We start from the raw sequence: 27897 nt of genomic DNA, 5'->3' as shown, positions 1-27897 counted from the left end.
TTGTGCGATTGACTCGACCGCGATACCAGTGACCGAGTATACTTTTACCTAACCCGCCATGTTAAACTTCCCTATCCCAAGCGTGATGTATACAACTTCCTACTTCTCGAGTGATGTAAAGTTGAAAAAAACTCACTCGGGGATGTAATGAAACCCATTTAAATAACATTGAGTGGATAACTTAAAAATATACCTCTATGGAGCCAACGACGTTCAACGCTAGAAACCAGCTGTGTGTTTGAATTTTATTGTTATGCTTTGAAGAATTTTCCTCACCTAGCTATTGTTTGTAAATGAACGTTACTGTTGGAAAATGAGTGAAATTGATAATGAAGCATATTGCTCGTAACTTCCTGAATATTGTCGGGTCAGGTAAAATCTTGTACGTTACACGTTACGCAAGAGCGTGTTTACATCACTTCGGTGAATTATGCATGCAACTCGCCTTCGCTCGTTGCACAACATTCACCTGCGTGATGTAAAAACGCTCTTACTACACTTGTAATGTAAATAGCTATTACATATACAATATAGACTGTAGTGTTAGTGATAAGGAGATGAATTCACAAGAAGATGCCACACAAGGTGGCGAAATGCATAGGGCGACACAAATCGTACTCAGGCAACAACAAAAGTATCAAATATACTCTCATTCAGTGCTACCCTTAATTATATCGGAGGTCTGCATGATTGTTGTAACGGGAGTATCATATACTTCGGTGAATTATGCATGCAACTCGCCTTCGCTCGTTGCACAACATTCACCTGCGTGATGTAAAAACGCTCTTACTACACTTGTAATGTAAATAGCTATTACATATACAATATAGACTGTAGTGTTAGTGATAAGGAGATGAATTCACAAGAAGATGCCACACAAGGTGGCGAAATGCATAGGGCGACACAAATCGTACTCAGGCAACAACAAAAGTATCAAATATACTCTCATTCAGTGCTACCCTTAATTATATCGGAGGTCTGCATGATTGTTGTAACGGGAGTATCATATATTTTTATTTGTACTAGGATTAAACTGTGATGGCATAGATTAAGAATACTCAAGCAGTCTTAATCTACGATACTAAGTTGGCCAGTGGCCATCTAAAACAGATTATACTTAGTAACTCACAACGCCTCTGTCCAGTTATCTGAATTCCCTGGCATACTAAAATACTAAAAGGGCATTCGCCACCACTTATTACATCAAAGGTGAACTAAAATACAAATGCATTTTAGAAATATAAATTTCTTTACAGACTGTGTGTGATAGCGTTGATTATGGTAAACTTGTTTGAGTTTATTATTGCCTGTTGCTAGTCTTTGCTTCTGTGTTCTTTTGTCAGCGGTCTGTCTGTATGTTTGTTTGTCTGTGTGTCTGTCTGTGTGTGTGTGTAGGGTTCAAAGATGGCGTCAGCTGTGCCTGTCGTTGCTGGTGAGATTTTACAATTATTTTTACATTTTGTACAGTAAATACCAGAGATTTAGACAATTTATTAAACATTTTGTAATAATATAAATTAGCACTTTTAAAATCAACCCATAACTTTTGTTTTATCAAGACAGTTTATTTGTTACTGTTGTAAATATGGTGTGTCACATTTTCACTGCAGCACAAAAATTCTAGTGTGTGCCAAATTGAAAGTAGTTCAATTATGCAACGTAATCAAATATCCAACTTGAATGAAGTTGTCTTATCTTACTTCAGCATATAAAACTTGAGAAACATTAATTAAATATTGATTCACTTATCTTGGACTGTTTATAATATCAAACATTTCTCTAATTGTTCATTGTAATGGTCCATTTATTAGAGGTTATCACTTTTGGAATGATTGTGTAGGCCTATTAATAAATACACAGAGGATACGCGTCCGGTAACCAGACGTGGATTAGGCGTCCGGTAACCGGACGTGGATTAGGCGTCCGGTAGGGGGTCCCGGAACGCCATTACCACAATGATACGATGTTCAGCCATCAGTGTTGGTGGTGTAGTGGATAGAGTGCTCGGCTGATATGCGAGAGGTCCCCGGTTCGAAACCAATCGGTATCTTTAACTTTTTGTCACAGATTTTGCTTTGAATGTAATTTCTTCTTAACTGTACATCTTTTGTTAGAATTTTCGGCATTTATAATTTTATGTTATGAAGAGAATTGAACCTTCATTTGATTTTTTCACTATCAGCAAGTTTGGTTGGTTAGGTTAGGTTATGACAGTAACTGCCGGACGCCTAATCCACGTCCGGTTACCGGTCGCGTATCCTCTGCGTAATAAATACCCTAACATAAGTTAGGTGATGTAGTACAGTATAGGTAGTTGTTTTAACACCGTATGGAAAACATTAAAATATGCCGATAGTTAGGCTATAATAAAGCACTTTGTTCAGGCAGGGGCGCCACTGGAATTTTTGGGGGGGGGATTTTTTGGATAGATTTTGGGGGGATATCTTTCTGCTAGGTGTCATAACTTAATGCGTGTAATTTTGTATAAGCAGCCCGAAAAAGTGTTTCTAAGTAGGCCTAGTTAACCCACCAACAACATTTTGCTATTTGTAATTAAGATTAGGCCTACTTCTAAAAATGGTAAAAACGCACCATGCCAGACAATCCACATGTACAGTAGTGTCAAATTTTACTTAGCCTACTATGGTACATATGTTTTGGTGACTCTTTAACTCCACTACCGTCACGCAAAAATGATCCACTTCTGAATTCGTCGTCAGAATACGGTAGCCTAGTTACTACGTTAAAAACATTGTAAACAAAACATTTAACGATTACAGATAGGCCAATCAATTCATGTACATTGCCGCTGGCAGGACTGGAAGTAAGTAAACTGAATCAGGTTATGGCGGACTGACGTGGTCTCTGGATTGTCGTCTGCGTTATCAACAGCTGTTATTGGATTATTTTAGTGACTGAATAGAGTGTTGAGATTAAAATGGGATTCATAATTAGCCTAATTGAGTGTTTTCATACAAAATTTCTGTGCCGTTCGAATAGTTTTTTACGTCGGTCTTTAACTTATATATTTCAAACTCTTTCAAAGTATTTAAGTAATAAATTTCCGTTCCCGCAGTAATGTAGAATGTCGAGACCATCATTTAGGCTACATCCAGCATATCATGGTTATTATTATTGTCAATAATAACAACAGAAAAAAAAAAATTTTGAATGGAAAACTCTGTAATTCTGAGCAATTAGCCTACTTGGTCAACCCCAATTTTTTTCATATTTTACTACCTACGGTCATCAGGATGTTCTCAGAAAGTAAGAAACATATAATTCAAGCCCCGCAAGGCTATCATACAGGTTGCCGAGCGATAAGACGGTTCAAAGTCCAAGCGATAACGGTGGCTTGCGAGAGACGCGTGGAAGGCCAGTTGTGACAGTACCGCTATGGCTAGTGGTTCCTCCGATAATCCTTTTCTATGTGACGGCGTGTGAGAATACGTTAAGCCTAGCCTACTTAGTTTTGAACACTGATCCAGTTGCCGCTGATTCGTATGAGGACGTCGAAACCAGCGATTACTAAGGTAATTTCTATTTGTATATAACATATATTAATTTTCCGGGACCTAAATTATGTTTTTTTTTAGTTTTACATACATCTCTAAGGCCAATTGTGACAGTACCATTATTTATGTTAGGTTAATTAATAACCTAACTTAACCTAACCTAACACCCGTCACATAGAAAAGGATTATCGGAGGAACCACTAGCCATAGCCATAACGGTACTGTCACAACTGGCCTTCCGCGCGTCTCCCGCAAGCCACTGTTATCGCTTGGACTTTGAACCTTCTTATCGCTCGGCAACCTGTACGATGGCCCTGCAGGGCTTGAATTATATGTTTCTTGCTTTCTTGGAACATCCTGATGACCACAGTAAAATATGAAAAAAAATTGGGGTTGACCAAATAATTGTTCAGAATTACCGTAAACTCAAATATGAATCCAATTATATTTTTTACACTTTCCTCCATCACTAGAATTATTCCAATATAGTCTAAGCTGTTGATAGCACAGACGATAATCCAGAGACCATGTCGGGTCCGTCATAACCTGATCCAGTTTACTTCCGGTCCTGATAGGCATATCTGTAATCGTTTTGTGTTTTAAGTTAAATATTTGTAATGTATTCTGACGACACCTTCTTAAGTGGACCATTTTGTAAGCCTGATAATGGTGGAGTTAAAGAACTGACAAAACATAATATGCTACACATGTTAGGCCTATGTAGCAAGTAAAATTCGACACTACTGTACAAATTAAGAATTGTCTGACAAGATGCGTTTCTACCAATATTTAGGACACAAGACTTGGGCTAGTTATGTCACTAAAGAAATATATTTAGAGGTCCAGGGTGGCTAGTGACCTGGAAAACCTGGAAATGTCAGGGAATATTAAATATCTGGAAAAGTCATGGAAAAGTCAGGGAATTTTGTCATAAGTCAGGGAATATTGTAAAATGTTTAAAATAATTTTAATAATTGTTAGGAAAGGTCGATCTGGTGAGAGTACGTATGCCGTGTGGGTGAAAACTAAGAAATATGTCTGTACAAATAAATTTTGTATTTTTGTACAAATTAAATTTTGTTATAAACTGCATATCATCTTATCAAACTCAGTTTAATTTTATTAAGGCAAGTTGCAAAGTTTGAATATAAGCTAGCCTGTATCAATACATTTTATGTATTTTTTTGAAACATAAGATATTCTTCAGATAAAGATTAGTCCTTTTAAAGAATTGGTTAGGATTAAAATTGTAATTTTGAATTTGTCGATCAGGGAAAGTTAAAAAAATCACGGAATTGTCAGGGAAAAGTCAGGGAATTTTTCAATGTGATTTCACTAGCCATCCTGGTAACTCATAGATGGTTCCTCACAAAGTTCAATGTAGCTTATGCCACCTTGATGTTTCTATTTGTACACATCTGGCACACCTTTTGAGTACACATTTATATTATCTTTTAAGTACACGACCCTCAAATATTATCTTAGGGTCTAGCTTAATCAGAATCCTAATTAAAACTGAGGTTTTACTTTTTAATATTTTATAGTATGCTAAACTATTCTCACTTGATATTGGTGCATTGAACTTGTTTGCGAATCGTACAGTACTTTAAAAACACTACTTAAATAAATAAATAATAAATAAAAATGCCTTTATTGATCAAGCATTTCTCAGTACAACTACTTTTCAGAACAACTCTCGTCATATTATAAGTAACGATAACTTATAACAAACAATAACTAACAAACAAATAAATAGAAACAATAACCAAACAGAAACAAGAAAATCTAAATAACAATTAATCATAACAGTACAATTTCTTAATTTTGGCTCTAAAAGATGGCAAGGCATATTTTTTGAGGCCAGAGGGGAGGTCGTTGTACAGCTTTGGGCCGAAGTACGAAAAGCTTCTACTTCCAAACTCAAGCCTCACTCTTGGAAAGTGAAGCTGGAGACCTCCATGGCAGGTACTGCGCTGAGAGACCTCCTCCCGGAAAGAGAGCCTCTCAAGATGGTACTGTGGCTCCTGTAGGACAAGTATTGGCTCCTGTAGGAGACAATATGTAAACACCGACAGAACCAGTGACTGCATGAGGCGTAGCTTTGCAGATTCTGGCAGCAGACTTCTGAACCTGTACAGCACTCTCAGCCTACCTAACGCACGCTGCGAAGCATGTGTGACATGGTCAGAGAAGGTGAGGCTGCTATCAAGCACAACGCCAAGAGTCTTTGACTTGTCACACAAAGTCAAGGGCTCACCGTTGAGCACAACACTCACTCCTGTCTCGCTGAGGAACTGCACCAAGTCACGTGGCGCCGTATGCATCACAGTACACTTGCCAGTATTGAGTTTCAGCCCATTTGCCTCTGACCACCATAGGATTTTTTCTAGATCAGAGTTTATGAAATTGAGTGAAGCTCGCATTTGGGACGGCTCATAAGACTTTGAAATGTAGTGGTAAACTCATGAAGAATAACTCCCATAGAACACTCTTACCATAATTCCATGGAAGATATTTCTGTAATTTTCCAAAATATGAATATTGATGATATTACCCTAATGATATTAGGGTATTTTTAATGAGAAAGTAATGGAACGTTTGCTGAAATAGGGGGACAGTTAGTTGGGTATTATTTGTACCTCTTAAACTCTACTTTTATAGCCTAACTGTTTTTTTAACAACATTCAAAGGTTCCATAAATACTTTTATGGAACCTTGTACAACGGACTTGTGGATGACATAAAGTTTTTGTTTTCCAGTGAGGGGGTCTACAGGCATTAGCGTAAATCAGGGACCTCCTAGCTACGAGCTGGTCTCTGCATTCAAACGAGATGACAGCAAAAACTGCCGATGTATGCTGTTTAGCCCACACGGAGAATACTTTGCCTGGGCCAACGGTATCAAGTAAGGACCAGTCTACAAAATCAATTTGAATTCCTGTAGTAGTGTATCCAATTAACTAGAAATCATGAATTCTTTTAATGATCGGAAAAATGTCAGTGAAATGTACTTGATTTTTGTTAATGTGAATTCAGATAGTGTAGCCAATAGCAATGCTAAGCGTCCATTATCAATGATATCCTGTTCTATTTTAATGTTTTCTGCCAAATGGTCACATAAATTAGTGGTGATTGCAGGAGATTATCATGGGCAGTTGGGTGATAAAAATCAATGAAAAGTTTTAGAATTGATTCAAAATGTAGTATTAAATGATATTTGAATAGATTTTCACAGTAGGCCTAAATATTCCTCTCAAACATGATGATTGGGAAAAAGTCAGTGAATTGTAGGGTACATGATTTTTTTTGTGAATTCAGATAGTGTAGCCAATAGCAATGCTAAGCGTCCATTCACAATGATGACATCCTGTTCTATTTTAATGTTTTCTGCCAAATGGTCACTCACAATTTAAGTAAGTGGTGATTGCAGGAGATGATCATGGGAAATTGATTGATATGGGAGTAAAAAGAGTTTATAAATTCAATGAAAAGTTTTAGAACTGATTCAAAATGTAGTAACTTAAATTATATTTGAATTGATTTTCAAAGTAGGCCTAAAGATTCCACTCAAACAAAAATTGTACTTGAATGTTGATTTAGGTTCTGAAATTTGGTTGAGATTTGAAATTCTTGGATTTAACCCCTATTTATGCCTGTAACGGCAATGAACCAAAACCCAAATTTACCATCAATAGGGCTAATCCAAATACCAAAATGTTACATTATTTTAGTGACTGATGTAGCTCTATTAATGTTTATCAAAACTTACTAAACTTCACATTTTTGTGCCTTAAACTTTTTAATGTTTTTTATTAGCCTACTCATAGTTGATACTCCTAAAATAGTATTGTTTTCTGCAGTATTAACATTGTGGCCACCAAGACCTGGACCCCCTTGGCCTCCATCCCCTCGCCCAAGACTTACTGCATCCAGTTCTCTCCCCGTGGCACCTACCTCATGACCTGGCAACCTTTTATTGGTAAGTTAACTGTAGTAAGTTGATTGACACCTAGGCCTACACATTAGACTATCGATGAAACTACATTTAATTCTCATGATTCAAGATTCAAGATTCAAGATTTATTGAGCCGTTCAGTTTATAACAATTGGCCAAGTCACTAACACTAAACTAAAATACAAAACAGAGATGCATTCCTCTTGATTCACAAAACAATGTCCAAAGAGCACATACAAATGTCCAAAGAGCACACCATGCATAATAGATAAATAAATAAAAAAACTGCAAAACAAAACTGTAAAACATGCAGCGGAGAAAAAAATATAAAAATTAACAAAGCAGAGAAAAAGCAAAAAGGAAAACTTAAAAAAAAAACCACACTCATACCTGTAGGCAAGGTTTAGGTAGTATAAATATATGTATGTATTTTTGTTTTCTTTATTTCTTTCTAATTCATTGTGTGGGTATCTGAATTCCAGAACTCCTGCAAGGAGTAAAATGGGTTTGCCACCAACCAATCCTTAACACACCTAGCAAAAGCTTTTGCAGGTTTCCTTCTTACTTGCAGAGGTATGGTGTTAAAAAAGGCTATACCTGCAACAGGAGAAGAATTCAAAGTTTTGGTTAGCCTAACCCTATGTCTATGTACATTAGAAGAGCTCCTGGTTGCATGGCTATGTACACTACTGTTCAGACACATTGTGTCTTCCTGAGCCTTAATTTCTAATAAACATTGATAAATATATACATTATGTACAGACATTATACAGTTTTCTGTTAACAAGGGTTTGCAATGCGCAAGCTGCTGGGCTCCGCAGAGGACTCTGACAGCTGTTTTTTGCAAAAGCAGAACTTTTTCTACAGCAGGCGCATGTCCCCAGAGTCTAGTGCCATACTGTAGGTGGGATTGGAAAAAGGCCATATATGCGAGACGTACAAACTCCTGGGGCATGTCAGCTTTTAGACGTCGGAGTAGGTATATTACCCTACTAAGTTTGTTACAAATTTGTTCGATATGGTTTGTCCAATTTAGCTGCGGGTCAAGTACAAAGCCCAGCAGCTTGGCAGGCTGATCAAAAGCATTAGGCTTTTTCTTAGACAGACTAAATGTAATGGTTTGAGTTTTTGCTTCATTTAGAGTCAGTTTGTTCTCTCTGAACCAAACAGAAGCAGTTTCCAACAACTGCTGGACTGCAGCCCTGGAAACGCCGAAATCACTGTCACCAGAAAAGAGAGTAGTATCGTCAGCATACAACAGTACATTACCAGCAACTCTGAGATATAGATCGTTCATTGAAACAATGAAAAGAAAAGGACCCAGTATAGAGCCCTGTGGTACCCCATACTTAACATTAAGCTGGCCTGAGTTGCTTCCATTCCAAGAGACAGTTTGCGTTCTATCAGATAAGTAAGATCTGAGGATTGAAAGAGCATTACCCCTCACTCCATATTTTTCAAATTTAGACAGTAAAAGATTGTGGGACACACAATCGAACGCACGAGACAGATCACACATCATTACAGATAGAGAATTCTTAGCTTCAAAGGCGTTCAGAATAGTTTGTACAAGGAAGTCTACTACCTGGACAGTGGACTTTCCCTTTCTAAAACCAAATTGAGCAGGGGTGAGAAGGTTATGCTCCTCAAAGTAGGTATACAGCTGCTCAAGCATAATAGCCTCAAAAATTTTGGCAAAGATAGGAATTATAGATATTGGTCTATAGCTTTTGAGATCATCTTTTGGGCCCTTTTTGTAGATGGCGACTGTTCGGCTAATTTTAAGAGTTTCAGGAAAAACACCTTTTGCAAAAGATGTGTTAACAAAATGAGCTATCATAGGAGCAATGACATATACAATTTTCTTTAAGAGCTCAACATTCATATCATAATAATCTACACTCTTTGAGCTTTTAAAAGGTTTCACAATCTTAATTACAGTCTCAGGACTAACAGGATGCCAGGTGAAGGACTCTTGGGAAATAGGTATAGAATCAAGGCTAGCAGGATTGGTTTCATTTGGTCTGGAAGGTATACAGTTTTTAACCAGATCATCAACAGACTCTACAAAAAATTGATTAAATTCATCTGCACTAGAAAAATCTCTGGGTGGGTCAGGAGTAGGACCTTTTAACCTTCGTATGTGATCCCACGCAGCCTTACAGGGATTGGGTGACTCACAGATGGAAGTGGCCACTGCTACCTGCTTGGCTTCCTTTACCCTGGTACGGTACTCCCTTCTCAATCTCCGGAGTTCAGGCAGTAGGTGGGGCATGCTTTTGGACCAGTCAGCAATAGCTAAAATGAAGTTCTTAAACTGGGCAAGTTCAGGGGTGTACCAGTTCTTTGACTTAGGAACACCTCTACTTACACCTATAGGCTTGGATTTGGATGTTTTATAGACAAGAGGAAAGCAAAAGTCAAAAATATCTTTAAGGCTTTTAAAGAAGCTGTCAAAAGTCAAAGTAAAACTTTGTGATAATATATCATCATACCATACTATGGCCTGATTTGTTAAGTACTCCAAAAACCTGTCTGTGTTCGTGTCATTAAGTACCCTGAAAGAGACAGTTCTAGTAGGTTTAACCACTTGCTCAGGTTTTGGGCTTAATTTGGTCAAGTCTAGTCTAAAAAACACATGCTTATGATCAGATATTTGGTCAGAGCTAACACAGGCACTGTAATTCCAGCTGTCAATATTAGTTATGACAGTGTCCAATGGAGATTCTCCCCTGGTTGCCTCATCCACACTAAAAAAAAGGTTAAAGCTTCTCAGAATGTTTGTAAAGTCTTTTACCTCGTTGGGGTAGTAGCGGGGATTTACATTGTGATCATTACCAATTATGAGAGAGAAGTTCAACGTGACTAGATAAGTCAAGCATAATTCAAATAAGTAGAAAAACCTCTCAAAACTACCATTAGGCGAGCGATACATTGTGACTATTATAAGGGTTAAGTCAGGGATTATGATACCTGTAAACTCACCATGCAATTCTTCACAGTACATACTCAAATCCAGTGGTAAGTATTCCCATTTTCTATGAAGATAAATAGAAACACCACCCCAGGGAGTAACACGACAATAGCTAGAAACAAGATTAAGGCACGAGATATTTGAGTAAAAGTTTGTCTCTTCATTCAGTAGCCAGTGTTCAGAAACGCAGAGAGCATCCAATTTATGCACATCAGAGAGAATCTCGAGTTCATGAGTTTTATTTCTAATACACTGGATATTGATAGCACATACATTGAAATGAATAGGTTTACTAACTTCAGGATTAGTCACAGCCACACTCAAGTTTTTTATTTCATTATATTCAGGTCTGTGAAAATCAGTGTGTTCAGGTTTACCCAAAATAGGCTCTAGGAGTAAGCTACACTGTTCAGTCCCTTCCCTAAAAAAGTACGAGAGCGAGTAGCACTTCTAGGTAAAAATTCACGTACCAATGTTCCACTAGGCCAAAAGCTAGGGCTAAGTAATATTGAGGTTAGGTCTGTGCAAACACCAACTTTAAAAGATTTATACGAGCTGAATCTAGATTTTAGCTCCACACAGTCAGCATTGACACCAGAATCAGTCAAGAAAGTTTCTAGGTCGGTTTGTGTTACTTCTGGGGCCAAACGACTGACAAAAACCCATTCAAGCTTCTTCACTACTTTAATTTGACTCACGTTACATTTAGTACCAATAATAGGTTTTCTCCTGACCGATCGATTTACTATTGATAACGGCTTAGACGGTACAGACTTACCTAGGCTAACAGAAGTAGGTCTTGGCAAATTTGGCACAGAATTAGGCCTAGCTTCACTTACTGTTTGATACTGATCACTTTGGTTTACCGTAGGTATAAAATGATTCAAAACAGTTTGACGAGAGGCTGATAGGACTTCAGAGTACGAGAGATTAGGCTTAGAGGCTACACTGTCAACACGGTTTTCTAAACATTCACTGAATTCAGTAGCATGGTTGAGACATCCAGAATCGTCCTCAGACGTATCAAGAGATTCAATTTTATCAGTAGTCACTAGGCCTACTTCATTGGAGTCCGAAGTGGCAACACATTCACCAAGGCCTATGTTAGGGTTATGTTTGTCAAAAGTGGTATTAATCTTTCCAGGTTCAACTTTATCCAAGTTAGTCGATACAGCTAGGGCTTTGTCAAGTTTTTGATTAATTTCCAAGTTGTTAGAAACTAGGTCCTTTACAATACCAACAAGTTGTTCAACTGTAGTTTGGAGAGCCTGGAGAGGTGCTGTATTACTCCCAGGGACAGGCAGCAACAGGCAGCAGGTCTGACAGAACCAATTTACTCCTTTTATTGGAAGTATAATTTTGAAATTCTCATATTTATCTTCTGATATTTCAATACACTCAATATGGTACCAAATTTCACAAATACCGCCGCACAAAATAGCGGAATGCTTTTTTGTTACACTTTTAGAACAGACACCACACAACTTCTGCTTGCAACCAGTGGCCATGACACTTTTTTTTTCATTTTCATGTTAAAGTTGCCAGTTATACAGACTGTCCCAAAAGTCCCGGACCGGTTTAATATTTTCTAAACGACAACAGATAAATCAATAAGATTTTGCACATCAACACCACACTTAAAAATCTACTTTTTTAAGGAGCTATCAATTTTCTGTCATATCATGGGGACGTCCTACAAGGAGTCAGAAGGAAATCTTAAATAGGAGCATAGGTCAATATGCACATCAGTTAAAAGGCTTGGCTAGCAGAGTTCAATGCCGGAAACCACGCCTCAAAAGGATCACCCGTTACAAAATGGCGGCCGTTCAAAGATTTCTTGAACCTGCCATTTTGAATCTTTGAACGACTGCCATTTTTTACTCAGGCGTTCTTTTGAGCTTGAATTTACGGCATTGTAATCTACTAGTGAAGATCTTTAATTTGATGTGCATATCGACCTATGCTTACGTTAACAATTTGTTTCCGATTCCTAGGGCTGTGCCCCCAAATGCAAATTAAATGAATCTTTAAAATCTTTTAAATCTTTTGAATCTTTTTAAATGAATCAGTTTTTTTCTTTGAACCTCTGTCATTTTTGACTTGGTTGTCCGTTTGAGTTCAAATTTGCAGCATTATATTCTGCTAGTAAAGACCTTTAATTTGATGTACATGTCAACCTATGCTTCTATTTAAGATTTCCTTCTGACTCCTTGCGGGACGTCCCCATGATGTGACAGAAAATTGATATTTCCTTAAAAAAGTAGATTTTTAGGTGTGGTGTTGATGTACCAAATCTTATTGATTTATCTGTTGTCGTTTAGAAAATATTAAACCGGTCCGGGACTTTTGGGACAGTCTGTATAATAAGACTAGCAGCATACCCGTCCTTTGTACGGGGTTGGCGTATAAGTATAAAATGCTTGTTGAAGTTTGTCATTCAGATCAAAGCTAAATCATGCCTGTTTCTTAAGATGGTATCAAATATGTAAAAGTTGAAAATATTTTGATGCATTTTAATATTTTCAAAGAGATGTATTGTGTTGATTGATTTTCTGTGGACCTGTAAGCTATTATCAACATGCTATAATATAATCATAATTTTGTGTACTGATAGTTCACTACGAACCATGTGGCATCTGATTTGTCTTTTTCATTTCAGTGTCAAATGCTAACCCCCAAGGTGGACCAAACATGTTTATATACAAATCAGACACTGGCGACTTGGTGGCATCGTTTGTTCATAAAAAACAGACTGACTGGTAAGCAATTGTTAATGACTTTAATTCATTATTATCTTGTACCGCATGCAGTACAGGATAAATTAAGTTACAAAACATAAGTCACTAAGGTATGGTATTTAGCCTACATCCTATATTAGGCTATATAGTATGTAGGCTAAATACCATACCTTAGTGATGTAATTTTTTTCAAACCTGTAAAATTTTAGTGTTTTATTTACTTACCTTAGTTACCTTACCGAGTAGGCCACTCAAACCTAAGCAGGTTTTTGGCCTCCAAGAGCTCCGAAAACTTATTTGTCGTCTAAGAACATTACTGACACAGTGTCGGTTGTATAGGGAGCCGCAGTGGAGTGCTGACGAGTCGTTGTGTCTACACACAGTGAACCACGAGGTGGTGTGTTACGCAGCCACACAGCTAGACAAGCCAGCCCACAGACTGACAGGACAGAAGGTGGTCAGTGTGAGCCTGTCTTCTGGCAACCCTCCCTTCCATCTGCTCTGTTATGTACCAGGTAACATCCTCCAACACATCTCTTACATTCACTGTTGCCTTTGGAAATAGACAATAAATTTTCACTGGCTAGAACTAAAGTTCTAATTCAAATAATATTGAACACTGTAAGGCCTTAATTTATTAAGCCAGCTGGACATTCTGGGTTTGAAGTTAGCTGTGGTTTTAGTGACTAACTTAAAACCGTGAAAACCTGAAAAGCGTGAATTAACTGTAAATTTGGTTGATTGCGAAAAACCTACTTTAAAACCCCCAATCACAGGGACATTGTGGCTATCTCTGGCTGTCACAGCAAAATCACTAAGTATAGGCACTTAAACTTTGAATTTGAATCACTTACTCTAAATTAAATGGGAAATAATGTTGTTTGAATATTGTAGACTATGAGCATTTTAAATGGTTTATTCTAATGAAACATACCTATTATTACTAACCTTACTGTTCTCTATTGGACAAAAAATGGCTTTCCCTTAATTTCACACTTAAATTAAGCAATTCAAAATTGTTCTCAAACCTTGTAATATAAAATATATATCTACGATACCTTACAATGTTGATTAATTGTTGAATTGTTACAGGGAAACCTGGTCAACCGTCTTTCATTAAATTGTACCAATACCCCAAGTTCGACACACCTGTTGCCAGCAAAACGTTTTTCCAGGTAAATATTGTTTGGCCAATAATAATATCCAACTAAAATATTTTTTTTTCATTGACATTAGATTAAGGTTTATGATTTTTTTTATTCAGTAGTCTATTCATTGGAGATCAAATAGGCTATGAGTCAAATATAAGAAATGGGTTTGGGGCTTGGGACTTGATCCACAGAGAAGTAGCAATCACATGGCTACTTTCAATAGTTCATTGTTTACGTCTTTAGGTTCTATTTGGTAGGCTAAATTATTCTGGTACCTTTTAAAAATCATAATTTATTTATGAACTCAAAAGATATTTTCTGATATTATGCCTGAATAATAAATTGTGAATTTTCCCACAAAAACAGGAAATTTGTGAATTTGGAAAAAATGGGTTTGTTTTGAACAATTAAATTATAAGCTTAAGCTACTGATTGTCAACAGGATTGAACTAGCAATTTGTTTAATCGGCGAGCACTATAACCAGCCGAAGAACTGTCTGTGAAGGTACCACTCAACTGTGTGGGTCTGAATTGGGTGTTGAATTTTGCAGCTAAACCTTACATCTAAACCGCATGACTCTGTATACTCTGTATACTACTTAATGACTCTGTATTCAATGCCGGTTCCAAAATCTGCTATGATTGCTGCAATATTGTGATCATCTACTATAATCACGATGACAAAATGAATTTTCAATCCCACAAACAAGTACGGCATTCCTGATTGCTTTAATGTCCTAAGATTTCCAACATAAAAAGGTTTTACAAATTTATTAATCCAGAAAACAGGAACAATGAGAATCTATATATATAATACGTGAAGCCGTTTTTTGTTAACGCAACTCCTCCCTTATTTGTGGACCAATTTGAACGTTTGAGGTGTCAAAAGATTCGTCTCAATATGTAGTTTTGCAATAAGGTTTTAGAATTCTAAAATTCCTGCCCTTAAGAGCGTGAGACCCACTCAAAGGTCGGGTTTTCCCCATAAGAAATACATAGAACAAATTTAAAACAAAAAAACAGCTGTTTATAAGAAGCTGTAGCTTTTTGGGAGTAAATATTGATGTTCGTAATATTTAGTAGGTTAAGACCAAGTTAAACAGTTCAAATCAGTTTTGTTGGAAGAACAGAAAATGCCTCAAGTTCAAAGAAGAAATATTGAACACGGTAGTAGGACACAATTAATAATAAGATATTTTGTGCGTATGAGGAGAGTAGAAAAAGAGAGACCTGGTCTAACAGATACCCATCCAGATACACATTCACTTTGTGAGATGAATAATATTTGCCAGTTCTGCTATGCAACTTACTTTGGAAGTGAAAAAATATACGAAGCTCATAATGTTGTCACGGTGGGAAAGTAAACTTGCCTAAATGTCAGATCAAATGAGTTTGTGGGTAAAAAATGGAGCACATGAAAGGGTCGACATCACCCCACTTTTCAGGTTACTCTACGGAGAAAATTCGTTTGATCGGGGGATGTCTCAAATCAAAGGAATAAAATGGCCCAACTTTAATTACTTAAGAAAGGTTATCAGTACGGTAACAGTGTTCTTCAATAATTCTCAATGCTGGAAAAACTTTGTTGCAACATATTAACTCGAATTGAGGCAGATCGTTTAGCATTCATTAGAAGTTATCAGTTAAAATCGAGAGCAGAAATGATGTAGGTGAACCTTGGTGACGCCATTAGAGATATTTAAAATTAGTTTCTAACAAGTTTTCTAATAACTCTAAGCTGTAACTAAAGTTACTAGAATTTAAGCATAAGGTTTTCATCGGCGTTATGTTTCAAACTAGGCGGCTCATTGAGCCGCACGGGTTCCCTAGTAAATAATCTATTTCACGTAAACTCCCTAGTAAATAATCTATTTCACGTAAGGTAATTTTGCTAAATCAAGTAATGTAGTAGTATTCAAGCTTGTGGATAAATGATCACAGTTTCTGCGATCAAAGGTAAAATTGGAAATCTTTTAAGGTTGAAGAGATGTTATCTTTGTCTTCTGTTATTGCAACGGAGTTTTGAGTATTCTATTGGCTGCTTGATTTTCTGACTCGGTGCTCAATCTTTTGGCTGTTAGATTTGGCAAAAATTGAGTCACTCAAACTTCACTAGTATTATAATTAGGCCAGCAATCAGAACTGCATCGATCTAGCTGGAGTCTGTTGGCTGCACATAGCAATATCGGAAATATTGCTGCGGCATCTCTACATCGTTCCAGTCGTATGTGTTACAATGTGTTGTTGCCACGATTAAACCTGTACTAGGTCTGGCCTTGGACCCAGTGCTGGATTTAGGGTACTTGCGGGCCCTAGGCCAAATTACTTGAGCGACCCTCCCCCTGTGGTAGAAATTCCTTGCGATCTTGATCTAGGAAGTAATCGTGAATATCTCCTGTGCATCAAAGAGACATCATCATCGACACCCGTAATCGTGGATGAAATCGTGGACATCTCTCCTAAACCAAGTCAAAGCCATCATAGGTATCCGTGACCGTGACTGGGGTAAAATCAGAAACATCTCCCGCGGGCTGCAACAAAGGGACATGATCCTCGACACTCGCGAAATCGTGATCATATCCCGTGAGCTGTGACCTTGAGGACATCATCACCGTGACCACAGTAAAATCGGAAACATCTCCCACGGGCCGCATTCACGGGTACATCATCATCGACACTCGCAACCGTGGCAAAATCGTAAACATCTCCCGCGAAGCAGCAATCACGGGGACATCATCATCGACACTTGCGATCGCGGCAAGTTGTGTTAAAAACATCTTCTGTAGACTGCGATCATGAGGACATCATCATTGTCACCCGCAGCCGTGCCGAAATCGTAAAAATCCCCCTCGGGAAGCCATTACAGGGCCATCCTCATTGACACCCCCAGCCGCAGTGAAATCGTTAATATCTCCCGTGAGCCGCAATCACGGGGACATCATCATCGACACTTGTGAAAGCGGCTAATTCTTGACCATCTCCCGTGGGCTGCGATCATGGGGACGCATCACCTTCACCTGCGGCCATGGCAAAATCGTCAACGTCTCCTGCAGGCCGCAATCTCGGGGACATCATCATCTGTACCCGCGGCCGCAGCAAAATCAAGAACATCTCCCTCTGTCCGCGGAGACATAATTATGGTCACCTGTGATTGTGGCAAACTGGTGGTTTTAAAAAATAAATCATTTTATTATCTAAAAAATGTTTTTTTTTTCAATCCTCTTCGGCCCCACTTTTGCTTGCGGCCTTTAGTGGTAAATCCGGCACTGCTTGGATCCCTTGTAATATGACTGATAAAAACTTTAAGATTGAGTAGGTGTCTTTCCAACCTATAGTAGAGTGGTTAGTTAGCTCTGTGTGATATGTTACAGTCAGACAAGGTAGAGATGTGGTGGAACAAGAAGGGTACAGGAGCTCTGGTGATGGCCAGCATGGAGGTGGACAAGACAGGCTCCTCGTACTACGGCAAACAATCGCTGCACTTTGTGTCAGTTAAAGGAGACACGGCTATGGTTCTGCTCGGTAATTATTATGTGAATTTTTTTTTCCTTTACATCAATAAAATGATCTCTGATTTATTTGTTAATTTCTAACACCAATATTTGCCATTTATGGTTTTAAAAAAATGTTTGGATTTTCTTAGGTTACCTATTGAGATAATTCAAAGTTATTCACACACATTCTAAATCATTACTTGTCATAAACTGTCAACATGTTTTAAATTTCAAAAATATCTAAGGAGCTTCAAATCGTTCTCCCATATCCTATGAAACTACTGGTCATACACTAACATGTTAATAACAACATGACCTAAGTGACACGTTATTTATGTTGACGCAGGCAAGGAAGGTCCCATATACGCAGTGTCATGGAGTCCGCTAGGAACAGAGTTCTGCGTGGTGTACGGGTTCATGCCTGCGAAAGCAACATTGTACAACCTCAAGTGTGAAGCTGTCTTCAACCTGGGCTCTGGATCTCGCAACAGCATCTACTACAACCCCCATGGCAACAATATCCTTTCCAACTTCATCTTGGTTCCACAGACGTTACATTTTTTCAAATTATATTTAACACTTGACCTTTGTTAGTCTCGCACTTGGTACTTTAGTACTGTTAAGTTACTTAAATTGCTGGGTTACTTATAAATATAGTTTGTAGTATAAATGGTTGAAAATGCAATGCTTAAGTCAATTGCTTTGATAATACAGACACTTTGAAATTGTAGGTCTCCACTGGCTTAATTGTACGGTTCATGGAAAATTCATAGGTAGAAATAAAATATTTTAACATGACAGATACAATTTAATTGGTGTTTTTTTTCAGCTGCACTCAAATTATCTTATTGGCTGTTTTGCCCAATTGCATTAATGAATTGTTATTAATTACAACTGTCCACTACTAGAGTGGATAAAATCTGCAGTAGCCTAGGTATTAACGTTTTCATTTTCATTGACAATTTGACTTGTTTGGTTCCTTGACATGAGCACTTCTCCTACTGGGAGGGTTTGGCAACCTCAGTGGCCAGATAGAGGTGTGGGACACAACCAGTAGAAAACTCATCAGCAAACTGGAGTCTCCCGACACCACGTTATTACACTGGTAAATACTGACAAGAATCTAGAAATGCATTAGAGTCTCAAATATCCAACCTAAAATGGCTGCGGCCAGGTCAGATAACCCTAGAAAATAATTAAGAACCAAAATAAACATGTTGAAAATCATTTAATTATTAAAGTTACTCTGTTTCTGTCGTCAACCTTATTCGAGACTTTACCTAGAATTCAATTTTTGCGTTAACACTTTTTTTGTGAAATCACACTCAACCAAAGTTTATAGTTACAAAAATATAAATCTCTTGTTTGATTTCATATAGGCCTAATGTGCATGGACATTTTGACATTCTTCAAACCAAAACCAAGTACTGAATTTTCAACTATTTCTAGGTCACCAGATGGAGAACACTTCATGACTGCCACAACAGCACCAAGACTGAGGATGGGAAATGGGTGAGTTGGACTTGACATCAAGATTAGTTAAGATGTCTCAGACTAAACACTTGTTTATTGTCTTCTCAATCCTAAACACAAGGTAAATGGTGTAAGTTGGACACAAGACTAACATAACCTAACACCCACTTACATCTTTCTATACGAGTGAATCTAAACAAAATCGTCTTACATGTGCTACGACCTGTGAATCAAGTTTAGAATGATTACGCTGGTGCTTTTGGTCGACCATAGTTGTTAGTGCAGTCAGACATCGTCAAAGATTAACGGTGTCAATCTCGTTTCAGTCAGGTCTGATATGCAACTCTTGACTGTGATATAACTTGGTGGATAGAGGCCTACCTAAAATAAATATTGGACAACAACTATGATGGGTGTTATCTTTGTGATTTGCACCTTAATTCTGGCGTTTAGGCCTACTACTTTTTGTATTTACTTAGGCCTACTGTGTGAGTAAGCACCCCTTTAGTTAGGTAGTTAGCGTCAACTTTTAGATAGGCCATAGTTATGTTTTTGTGTATTAAAACAACAAAAGATTATTTTAAATGGTTGATAGTTTCAAGATCTGGCACTACTCGGGTGCCTTGCTGTACGAGAGGCCGTGGAACAAGCAGGAGGAGCTGTGGGAAGTGTTGTGGCAGAACTTTCCTACAGGAGTGTTCCGTACTCCCGCCATCACTAGTAAACCTGTGGAGGGCATCCAGCCTAGCCAGCCGACAGGTAACTCAATTACAGGAAATTACATGATAACAGCGTGTTAAGAATGCTTACTGTAGTACTGGAAAATTATAACAATCTTACAATACCTCAGCATAATGTCAGGAACTAATTTTTTAGATACTTGACATGCTAACATATTAATTTTTCCAAAACAATATAAACAAAATTTAAATCCTAGATTTGTACGGGTGGATTTAGACTAAAACTTTAGCATCCAAAGTGAATCTTTCCCTCCAACTCCAAACTTTTCAACATAGTCTACATATTTTCAGGACCAAGTTGTATTTTGAGCACCAAGTTGGAGGGGAGGGATTAAACTTAGGTAATTTTGTTTTACAATTACATCGTTTTAAATCTTTGCATTTAATATTAACCATCATTTGACACTGTTGAATGTTACTGGCATATTAGTAAAAATTAATTCTAGTATGACGTCAATTAACGAATTAACTTTTAATTTTCCTGATTGCAGATTATAAGTGAGGGGTGTTACTTTTTGGCTGATTTACTTACTAATGAAAGCAAGATTCTAAGAGGGTGAATTAACTTACTAATTATGTTTAGATTAATTCAATCTATGCTTAGAAACTGTATGCTGTAGTACTTTTACAATGTTCAAAATGCTGTGTAAATAATTTTGGGTTTATTTTGAAACTTTTTTCTGTCTGTTTTAGCATCAAAACAAGCCTACAGACCACCGTCTGCGAGAGGGAAGGAAATCAATTTCAAGCTTCACGACGATGAGGATGTGCCAACACTGGTTAGCGAGACTGCATGTGAGTTGTTGTGTTGTTAATTTTAGTACTCAAAGAAAGTATAGTGATTTAAATGTGTTATTGGTCTTAAAAATAAATTGATACTAGCTTACATGTCAAAATATATTTTAAAGAAATTTGTGCCCGCTTTTAAACATGCATTTGCCTATTCATATGGGGCTCAAAAAACGGTTACGGTACTTAAACGTACCAAACAAAGCAAGGGGTGAGCTGGTATAGTGCAAGAATGAACTGTAGGCCTACTGACAATTTAAGGGGTGTCACCAGGATGTGCACTCACGACACTATCTTGCTTTTACAGTCACAGTCCATACAAATTATAATTGCAGTTCAACCAATTTTTATCACCATTCGTCGATTTGCGGGGGAACACAGCGGAACGGTGTTCCGGTACCTCTCTTTCGGAAAGATAAAAATATTGGCATAAGTAGGTACAAATCACATTAAATAGGTTACAGTTCAGGCACCTCATTTTTTTACAAATGGAGCACTGATGACCACTGTCATTAACTTGTAAAAGTATACAAAATCATTTTAAAGTTGGTATAACTGTTATATCAGAGTAAGTAATGTGGGAAATTCTAACCTTAAACATTCTTGCCACCAAAACTGATTGGATGATATGTTATGTAGGCCTACCCTTTTCTATCTAAAGTCTTATAAAAAGTAGTCTGGAGATTACAAGTTTTAGATCATAAACCTATTCTCAAATCTGCGACTTCTGTTGTAGAACCAATAAATGTTGGTCTCGAAATTATTAAATCTAGAACCTACTCTTGACTATTTATCTGCAACCATTCAAACAATATTAATCTCTGTTTTATCGACAGCAAACCCAAGCAAAGCAGCGTTGAAGCTGAAGAAGAAGCGAGAGGCGAAGAAGGCAGCGAGACAGCAAGCGGCAGAGCTGGGAGAGGTGACCAACAACAGCAATGGTGTCCCTCCGATACACAAACCTTCCATACTGTCTGAGGAGGTGCATACTGACGACCCGGAGAAACTCAAGAAGATCAAGAAACTCAAGAGTGTAAGTATGACTTGAGTAGAGACTGGTTGGCCTAATCAGGACAAGCTAGGGCAAGTAATAGGAAAGGCCGGGTTAAATGGAAAATTGTTAAAAAACATTTAAAATGTTACAAATAATTAAATATTTTTACCATTTAGTAAGAACGTAAAACTCAAAATCTATTTTTATACTTCAGTAAAATGAGGTGATTGCCTTTGGCTTTCAGGCTGTTTGGTTTTTTCCCTGATAAATGCCACAGCCTGTTTAAATCTGCTTCCTGCTGTTGTTTTTTACCAGCACTAAAATCATGTACCTTTTTTAATAGTATATTTCATCACTAGGGCCTAAAGTTCTTTTTGACCTGAGAGGTCATTAAATGAGCGAGGGGTCAACAGTCACTTTTTGCCCGTGTGGTGAACTATATTTTTCGTCATATTGCATCATTAATTAACAAACAAAGCTAGAAAACTAAATAATTTGCAAGTAAAGATAACCTCTCAAAACGACTTCTAACTTGTTTTCAATTCTGTTAATGCAAATAAGCATCCGTTTAGTAAGTGGTTCAATCATTTAGTCTATTACGAATACGATTGTATTACAGTACATTATACTGTCGATATGTCGAATGATCGACAACAATAGGCTAAAACCTTACCTAATAATAAACCAATTGATAAATAGTTTTGATCGATACGATTGTCACAATCAAAATTTACAACAGCTGATTTATACTCGGCTAGAGACTAAAAATGATACTTTAGACCCGCAACGCAGGCCAGGGTGTATACCAACCGGGAAAACCAGAAGAACCGGGAAATAACCTTGAATTTGAAGGGACCTGGAAAAAACCGGGAAAAAGCCGGGATTTTTGGACCGAATCCGGGATTTTTATTTTAGCCCCGGTAGAAGATTGTAGTCGTAAAATGCGTCTTGCCGCGATTGCGGGCGACGACGATGACGTTTTCGTGACCGCGGGAGACGACGATGACGTTTCCGTGACCGCGGGAGACGACGATGACGTTTCCGTGACCGCGGGAGACGACGATGACGTTTCCGTGACCGCGGGAGACGACGATGACGTTTCCGTGACCGCGGGATCAACGATGATTTTTACACGGCCACGTGAAATACTCATGATTTTGCCGCGATTGCGACCTACGACGATGACGTTTCCGTGACCACGGGAGACTACGATGACGTTTCCGTGACCGCGGGAGACGACGATGACGTTTCCGTGACCGCGGACGACGACGATGACGTTTCCGTGACCGCGGGAGACGACGATGATTATGTCTACGCGGCCGCAGATGTTTATGATTTTGCCGGGATCGCGGACGATGGCGATGACGTTTTCATATCTGCGAGAGGCAATGATGATGTCTACACGGCCGCGGGAAATATTCATGATTTTGCCGAGATCGCGGACGACGACGATGACGTTTCCGTGACCGCGGACGACGACGATGACGTTTCCGTGACCGCGGACGACGACGATGACGTTTCCGTGACCGCGGGAGACGACGATGATTATAACTACGCGGCCGCAGATGTTTATGATTTTGCCGAGATCGTGGACGACGGCGATGACGTTTTCATATCTGCGAGAGGCAATAATGATGTCTACACGGCCGCGGAAGATTTTCGTGATTTGCAGTGTCCGCGAAAGACGACGATGATGATTTCTACACGGCCGCGTGATATGCTCATGATTTTGCCGTGATTGCGGCCGACGACGATGATGTTTCCGTGACCGTGGGAAACGACGATGACGTTTCCGTGACCGCGGGAGACGACGATGATGTAGACACGGCCGCGGGAAATATTCATGATTTTACCGAGATCGCGGACGATGACGACGATGACGTTTCCGTGACTGCGGGAGGCTATGATGATGTCCACACGGCCGCGGAAGATATTCGTGATTTGCCGTGACCGCGAAAGACGACGATGATTTTGTCTACACGGCTGCAGATGTTCATGATTTAGCCACGATCGCGGACAACGACGATGACGTTTACGTGACCGCAGGATCAACGATGATGTTTACACTGCCGCGGGAAACATTCATGATTTTGCCGAGATCGCGCACGACAACGATGACGTTCCCGTGACCGCGGGAGTCAATGATGGTGTCTACACGGCCTCGGAACATTTTCGTTATTTTGCCGTGATCGCGGTTGATGACGATGACGTTTACGTGACCGTGGGAGTCAATGATGATGTCCACACGGCCGCGGAAGATTTTCGTGATTTTGCCGCGATCGTGGATGACGATGATTACGTTTCCGTGATCGTGAGAGACGGCGATCATGTATACATACCGCGGAAGATGTCCAGGATTTTTCTATGGTAACGTAAGACTGTGATGATGTTTACGTCACCGTGGGAAGCGACCACACGACCGAAGGAAATATTCAGGATTTAGCCGCCGTTGATAATGTGTTCATAAAAAGTGAAGATAATATTCATGATTTTGCTGCTATCGAGAGAGACGATGTTTCCGTGGACTTAAGTAATGATGATAATGAAAATTATTATTATAATAAGGATTATTACTTTTTCAACACTAGCTCACTGGACTTTGAAACAAATTTAATGCAAGTTTATATTGTATACTTAGGCTGCAAGTCTTAAATTGATTATAGTTTAAGTGGAACCAAAAAAATACGTGGGAACCTGGAAAAACTTCGAAAAACCAGGAAAAAACCTGGAATTTCACTCTAATAAAATAGTATACACCCTGGCAGGCATTAAAATCGGCTGTTTTTGCTGCAGTATGACGAAAAATGGTTTTTGTTATTCATCTTTCTTCAAAACTTAAATTTGTCTTCAATTGAAACTGAAACCACTACAAGTTGTATGATTCTTATTAAAAAACTGATAAGTGAACTAAAAATAGCAAAATAAAGCTTCCATTTCACAATTTCTTTATTTACTTGAGTATTTTTTTTTTCATTAGGTTTTTGATGTAAAATTTGTATGTAGCTCAATCCATAATGTTTTATTTCAGAAACTACTGGAAATATCAAGGCTGAAAGAACAGAAAGCGAATGGCAAAGCTTTAGAAATCAACCAAGTAGAGAAGTTGAAGAAGGAAGATCAGCTTATAAAAGAGCTGCAAGAACTATGTTTGTGATAACATGCAAGGAGTTCACTTGGTGAGCAAACAAAATATTTGCTTCACAACATTAGGAGTACTTACACAGATAATATTTTTTTAACGGCCGATAAACATAGTACTGAAGAATAAATTAAATAAAAGCCACTATGCTGAAACAGATATAATTATTAAACAAACATTTCTCGATATAGGTAAAAGAAAATTGAGAGTTTTAGTGCTTTGTCACCAGTTACTGAGTAGGCACATACATCGTACACAATTGAAATGTTACATTTGATTTACGGATTAAATAGGTACATAAATTTTACATTTATTTTATGGACAATAACTTTGTTTTCATAAGATTTGGGCTACAATATAAATAGTGTTTTTTTTATTCAATTCCTGATAAATTATAAAATAATTATGTAATGTTTGCACAAAGACAAACATTTAAAGGATTTCTGTTAGGATGGCTTGGAAAAGAGTCCATCCTGGCATAGAAACAAAAAGACTTTGCACTATACTCTAACACCGACAGAATTTTCCACTGAGGAACGTACATCGTACATCTCTAAGCTTTCTTGATAATTTCTGCGTATGGTGTTATTTGTCATTCTTGTGCCAGAATGGATGGACTCTTTCCTATGTAAGCATGCTAACCTAACCAAAATTCTTACAGTTTGTAAAATTAGTTTAAAGCTTTTGACTTAGATCATTCAGTAGTATTAATTGTTTTCTTCTCTACAGACCTGATGATAAAGAGTGAACTTTCAAAGAAACACGCTACAAGTTCAAGCCAGGCATAAAGACGAGAAGGAAATGCGGCACAACCAACATAATAAATCATCTTAATGTACAGTCAATAAATTGGGTGCAATCATTGAAGGCTAATAGTTTGATTATCAATTGCTGTGATTGGAAACGTCTTGGTTTATTTTCCTTTCTTCTGTAAATAAAAAACTGTGTTTTCTTTTAATAGGCCTCAAGGTATATCAAAGTCAAATCAATGGTGTTTAAAATTGTGATCTGACGAGAAAAATATTTTTGGAATATTGTTTTCTTGTACTGACTTTATTAAAAGGCAATTATCACTTTGAACTAATGATTTTAGTTGATCTAATTTTATATTTAGGGTGACTAATTGACTACAGTTCTTAAAATATTTTCTGCATTTATATGAAAACTCAGGGAGATAATAAACTTTTGGCTATATCTAATACTCTACAAAGAAACTGCTGATTTTATCATTATAATTGTGATGATTTTATTCATCTTATTAAACATAGGCCTACAGTAAATGTATGGTCATCTCATTGAATTGAGTTTTCCATTTCAGATAATATCAGTTGATATCAATTATTCAGTAAATCAACACGTACAAATGACTATTTTTGTCTTATTTTTAACAGAACTACATTTTAAACTTCAATTTTTTAGCTTACAATAAGCTGAAACACTAAGCATAAATATTATATTCAGCATATTCAAGATTTTACGACTTGCAAAATGTTTCAATAATTTAATAGGGAACATTCTTAATATACTGTGTAATATGATAACACTTTGTGTAAAAACAATAATTTTGAAGGATAAAAAATTGTTGGATGTATATTTTTCTATGTACTCAAAATGAACGACATGTTATTATAAGAATGCTTATGACTCAAAGAGTTTTAGTCCTGTTATATTTGAACAAAACTAGAGTAGAGAATCATGATTTGTTATACAATTATCGCTTGATTTTGATATAACGTTCTTATATTTTTGCAAGAAATGTATGTGTACATAATATTAAATAAGCCGAATATCTGTCAACAAACGTATGAATATATAGTTTACATTGTGTATGCTGTAATTGTTTTTGTATATATTTATTGAAACATCTGAAACATTGATGTTCTTTGTTATTTTGTGTAGTTGCTCATGTTTGATAGGTTATTGGTGTATTTTATAAGGAACTATCCTAGTAGTGTTATTGGAAATTTTGAGTTGAATTGTTATTTGTTATAAGTTTTGATCTGAGAAAAAGTTATACTATAAATACTTCAGTGTCTATAACTACTATACCCATAAAGTAGAATAAGACAAAGAAAACAATAAAAAATAAATAATAAAACAATATTGTACAAAAAGCACTAAGAATATGACACAGAAATAAGTAATCAAGGAATAGTCTTTTTTTTAAATCAACCGTAAAATTTTTGAAAGTCATCCAAACATAATTTGAATTGAAATTAGATGTACTACAAAAAAAATTTAAATTACAATTTGCCATGCTATTTAAATAATTTTTGGATTGATAATCTTAACAAGTCTTTCAACTGAGGTGGTTTTGAAAAAAAAATTTGCATATTTTTTATCAACACCAAAACCACTACTATTAGTAATTATAATAAACAAGTTAAAAATTATACTATTCAAAATTATAATCTGTAATGTTATTATTTTATATCGTTTTTAAAATTCTGAAGTGTAATTTTTTTTCTTCTTACCAGCTAATGTTTTACTTTTAGAATGTCTAATAAACGGGAGTTTGGGCTAAACCTCTTTTACACACACAGATTTGCCAAAACAAAAACCGTTTAATTAGTTAGATACAACACTAAATATGTTACTAAGTTTTACATTCAAAATTGTTGCTTTGCTTTACTTTTAAAATACATTTTTCATGTGTGTTATCTTAAAAGGTAGGCTATAAGTATTGTTCCTGATAATGATGTTTTTACAATTTATCCTTGTAAATATTTAGGAGTGTATTTTCGATTATGTTTTTTGGGTTTTATTTTTCGTCTTGCCCTGAATTAATATTTATGTATAAAATTATAAAGTTGATGATTTTGTTGTGCATTATGATCCTGGTATTAAGTCATGATGCATTTTAACCATGTATATTGTTGCTGTAAAAAGAAAATAAACTGATAATTTTTACCCAGAGTTTTATTATTTCCTTAAAG

At 37.2% G+C, this 27897-nt stretch overlaps 1 protein-coding gene across 1 annotated transcript; it reads left to right on the top strand.

Annotated features, from left to right (window-relative positions):
- The first annotated feature begins 1395 nt into the window (after positions 1-1395).
- LOC128991967 (eukaryotic translation initiation factor 2A) lies at positions 1396-27122 on the top strand. The gene is made up of 15 exons (XM_054415281.1): positions 1396-1432; positions 6275-6419; positions 7375-7493; positions 13103-13202; positions 13521-13696; positions 14274-14356; positions 17704-17854; positions 18173-18343; positions 18820-18931; positions 19276-19338; positions 19895-20058; positions 20733-20834; positions 21665-21861; positions 24851-24998; positions 25691-27122. The coding sequence occupies exons 1-14, from the start codon at positions 1405-1407 to the stop codon at positions 24974-24976; spliced, it is 1737 nt and encodes a 578-aa protein (XP_054271256.1). The 5' UTR covers positions 1396-1404; the 3' UTR covers positions 24977-24998; positions 25691-27122.
- Positions 27123-27897: the final 775 nt, after the last annotated feature.

Source organism: Macrosteles quadrilineatus, unplaced genomic scaffold (assembly GCF_028750875.1).
Source record: "Macrosteles quadrilineatus isolate MER2022 unplaced genomic scaffold, UCM_ALF_1.0 Scaffold_4__1_contigs__length_99947679, whole genome shotgun sequence".
NCBI classification, from domain to species: Eukaryota; Metazoa; Arthropoda; class Insecta; order Hemiptera; family Cicadellidae; genus Macrosteles; species Macrosteles quadrilineatus.
The sequence above is the reverse complement of the archived record's forward strand: the minus strand, read 5'-3'. Positions and strand labels throughout refer to the sequence as shown.

Bases quoted from the DNA above. Each gene is read 5' to 3' on its own strand.
- LOC128991967 (XM_054415281.1), top strand. From the start codon at position 1,405: ATGGCGTCAGCTGTGCCTGTCGTTGCTG. The intron at 17,855-18,172 runs GTAATTATTATG...ATGTTGACGCAG, and splicing joins CACGGCTATGGTTCTGCTCG to GCAAGGAAGGTCCCATATAC. The intron at 20,059-20,732 runs GTAACTCAATTA...TGTCTGTTTTAG, and splicing joins CCAGCCTAGCCAGCCGACAG to CATCAAAACAAGCCTACAGA.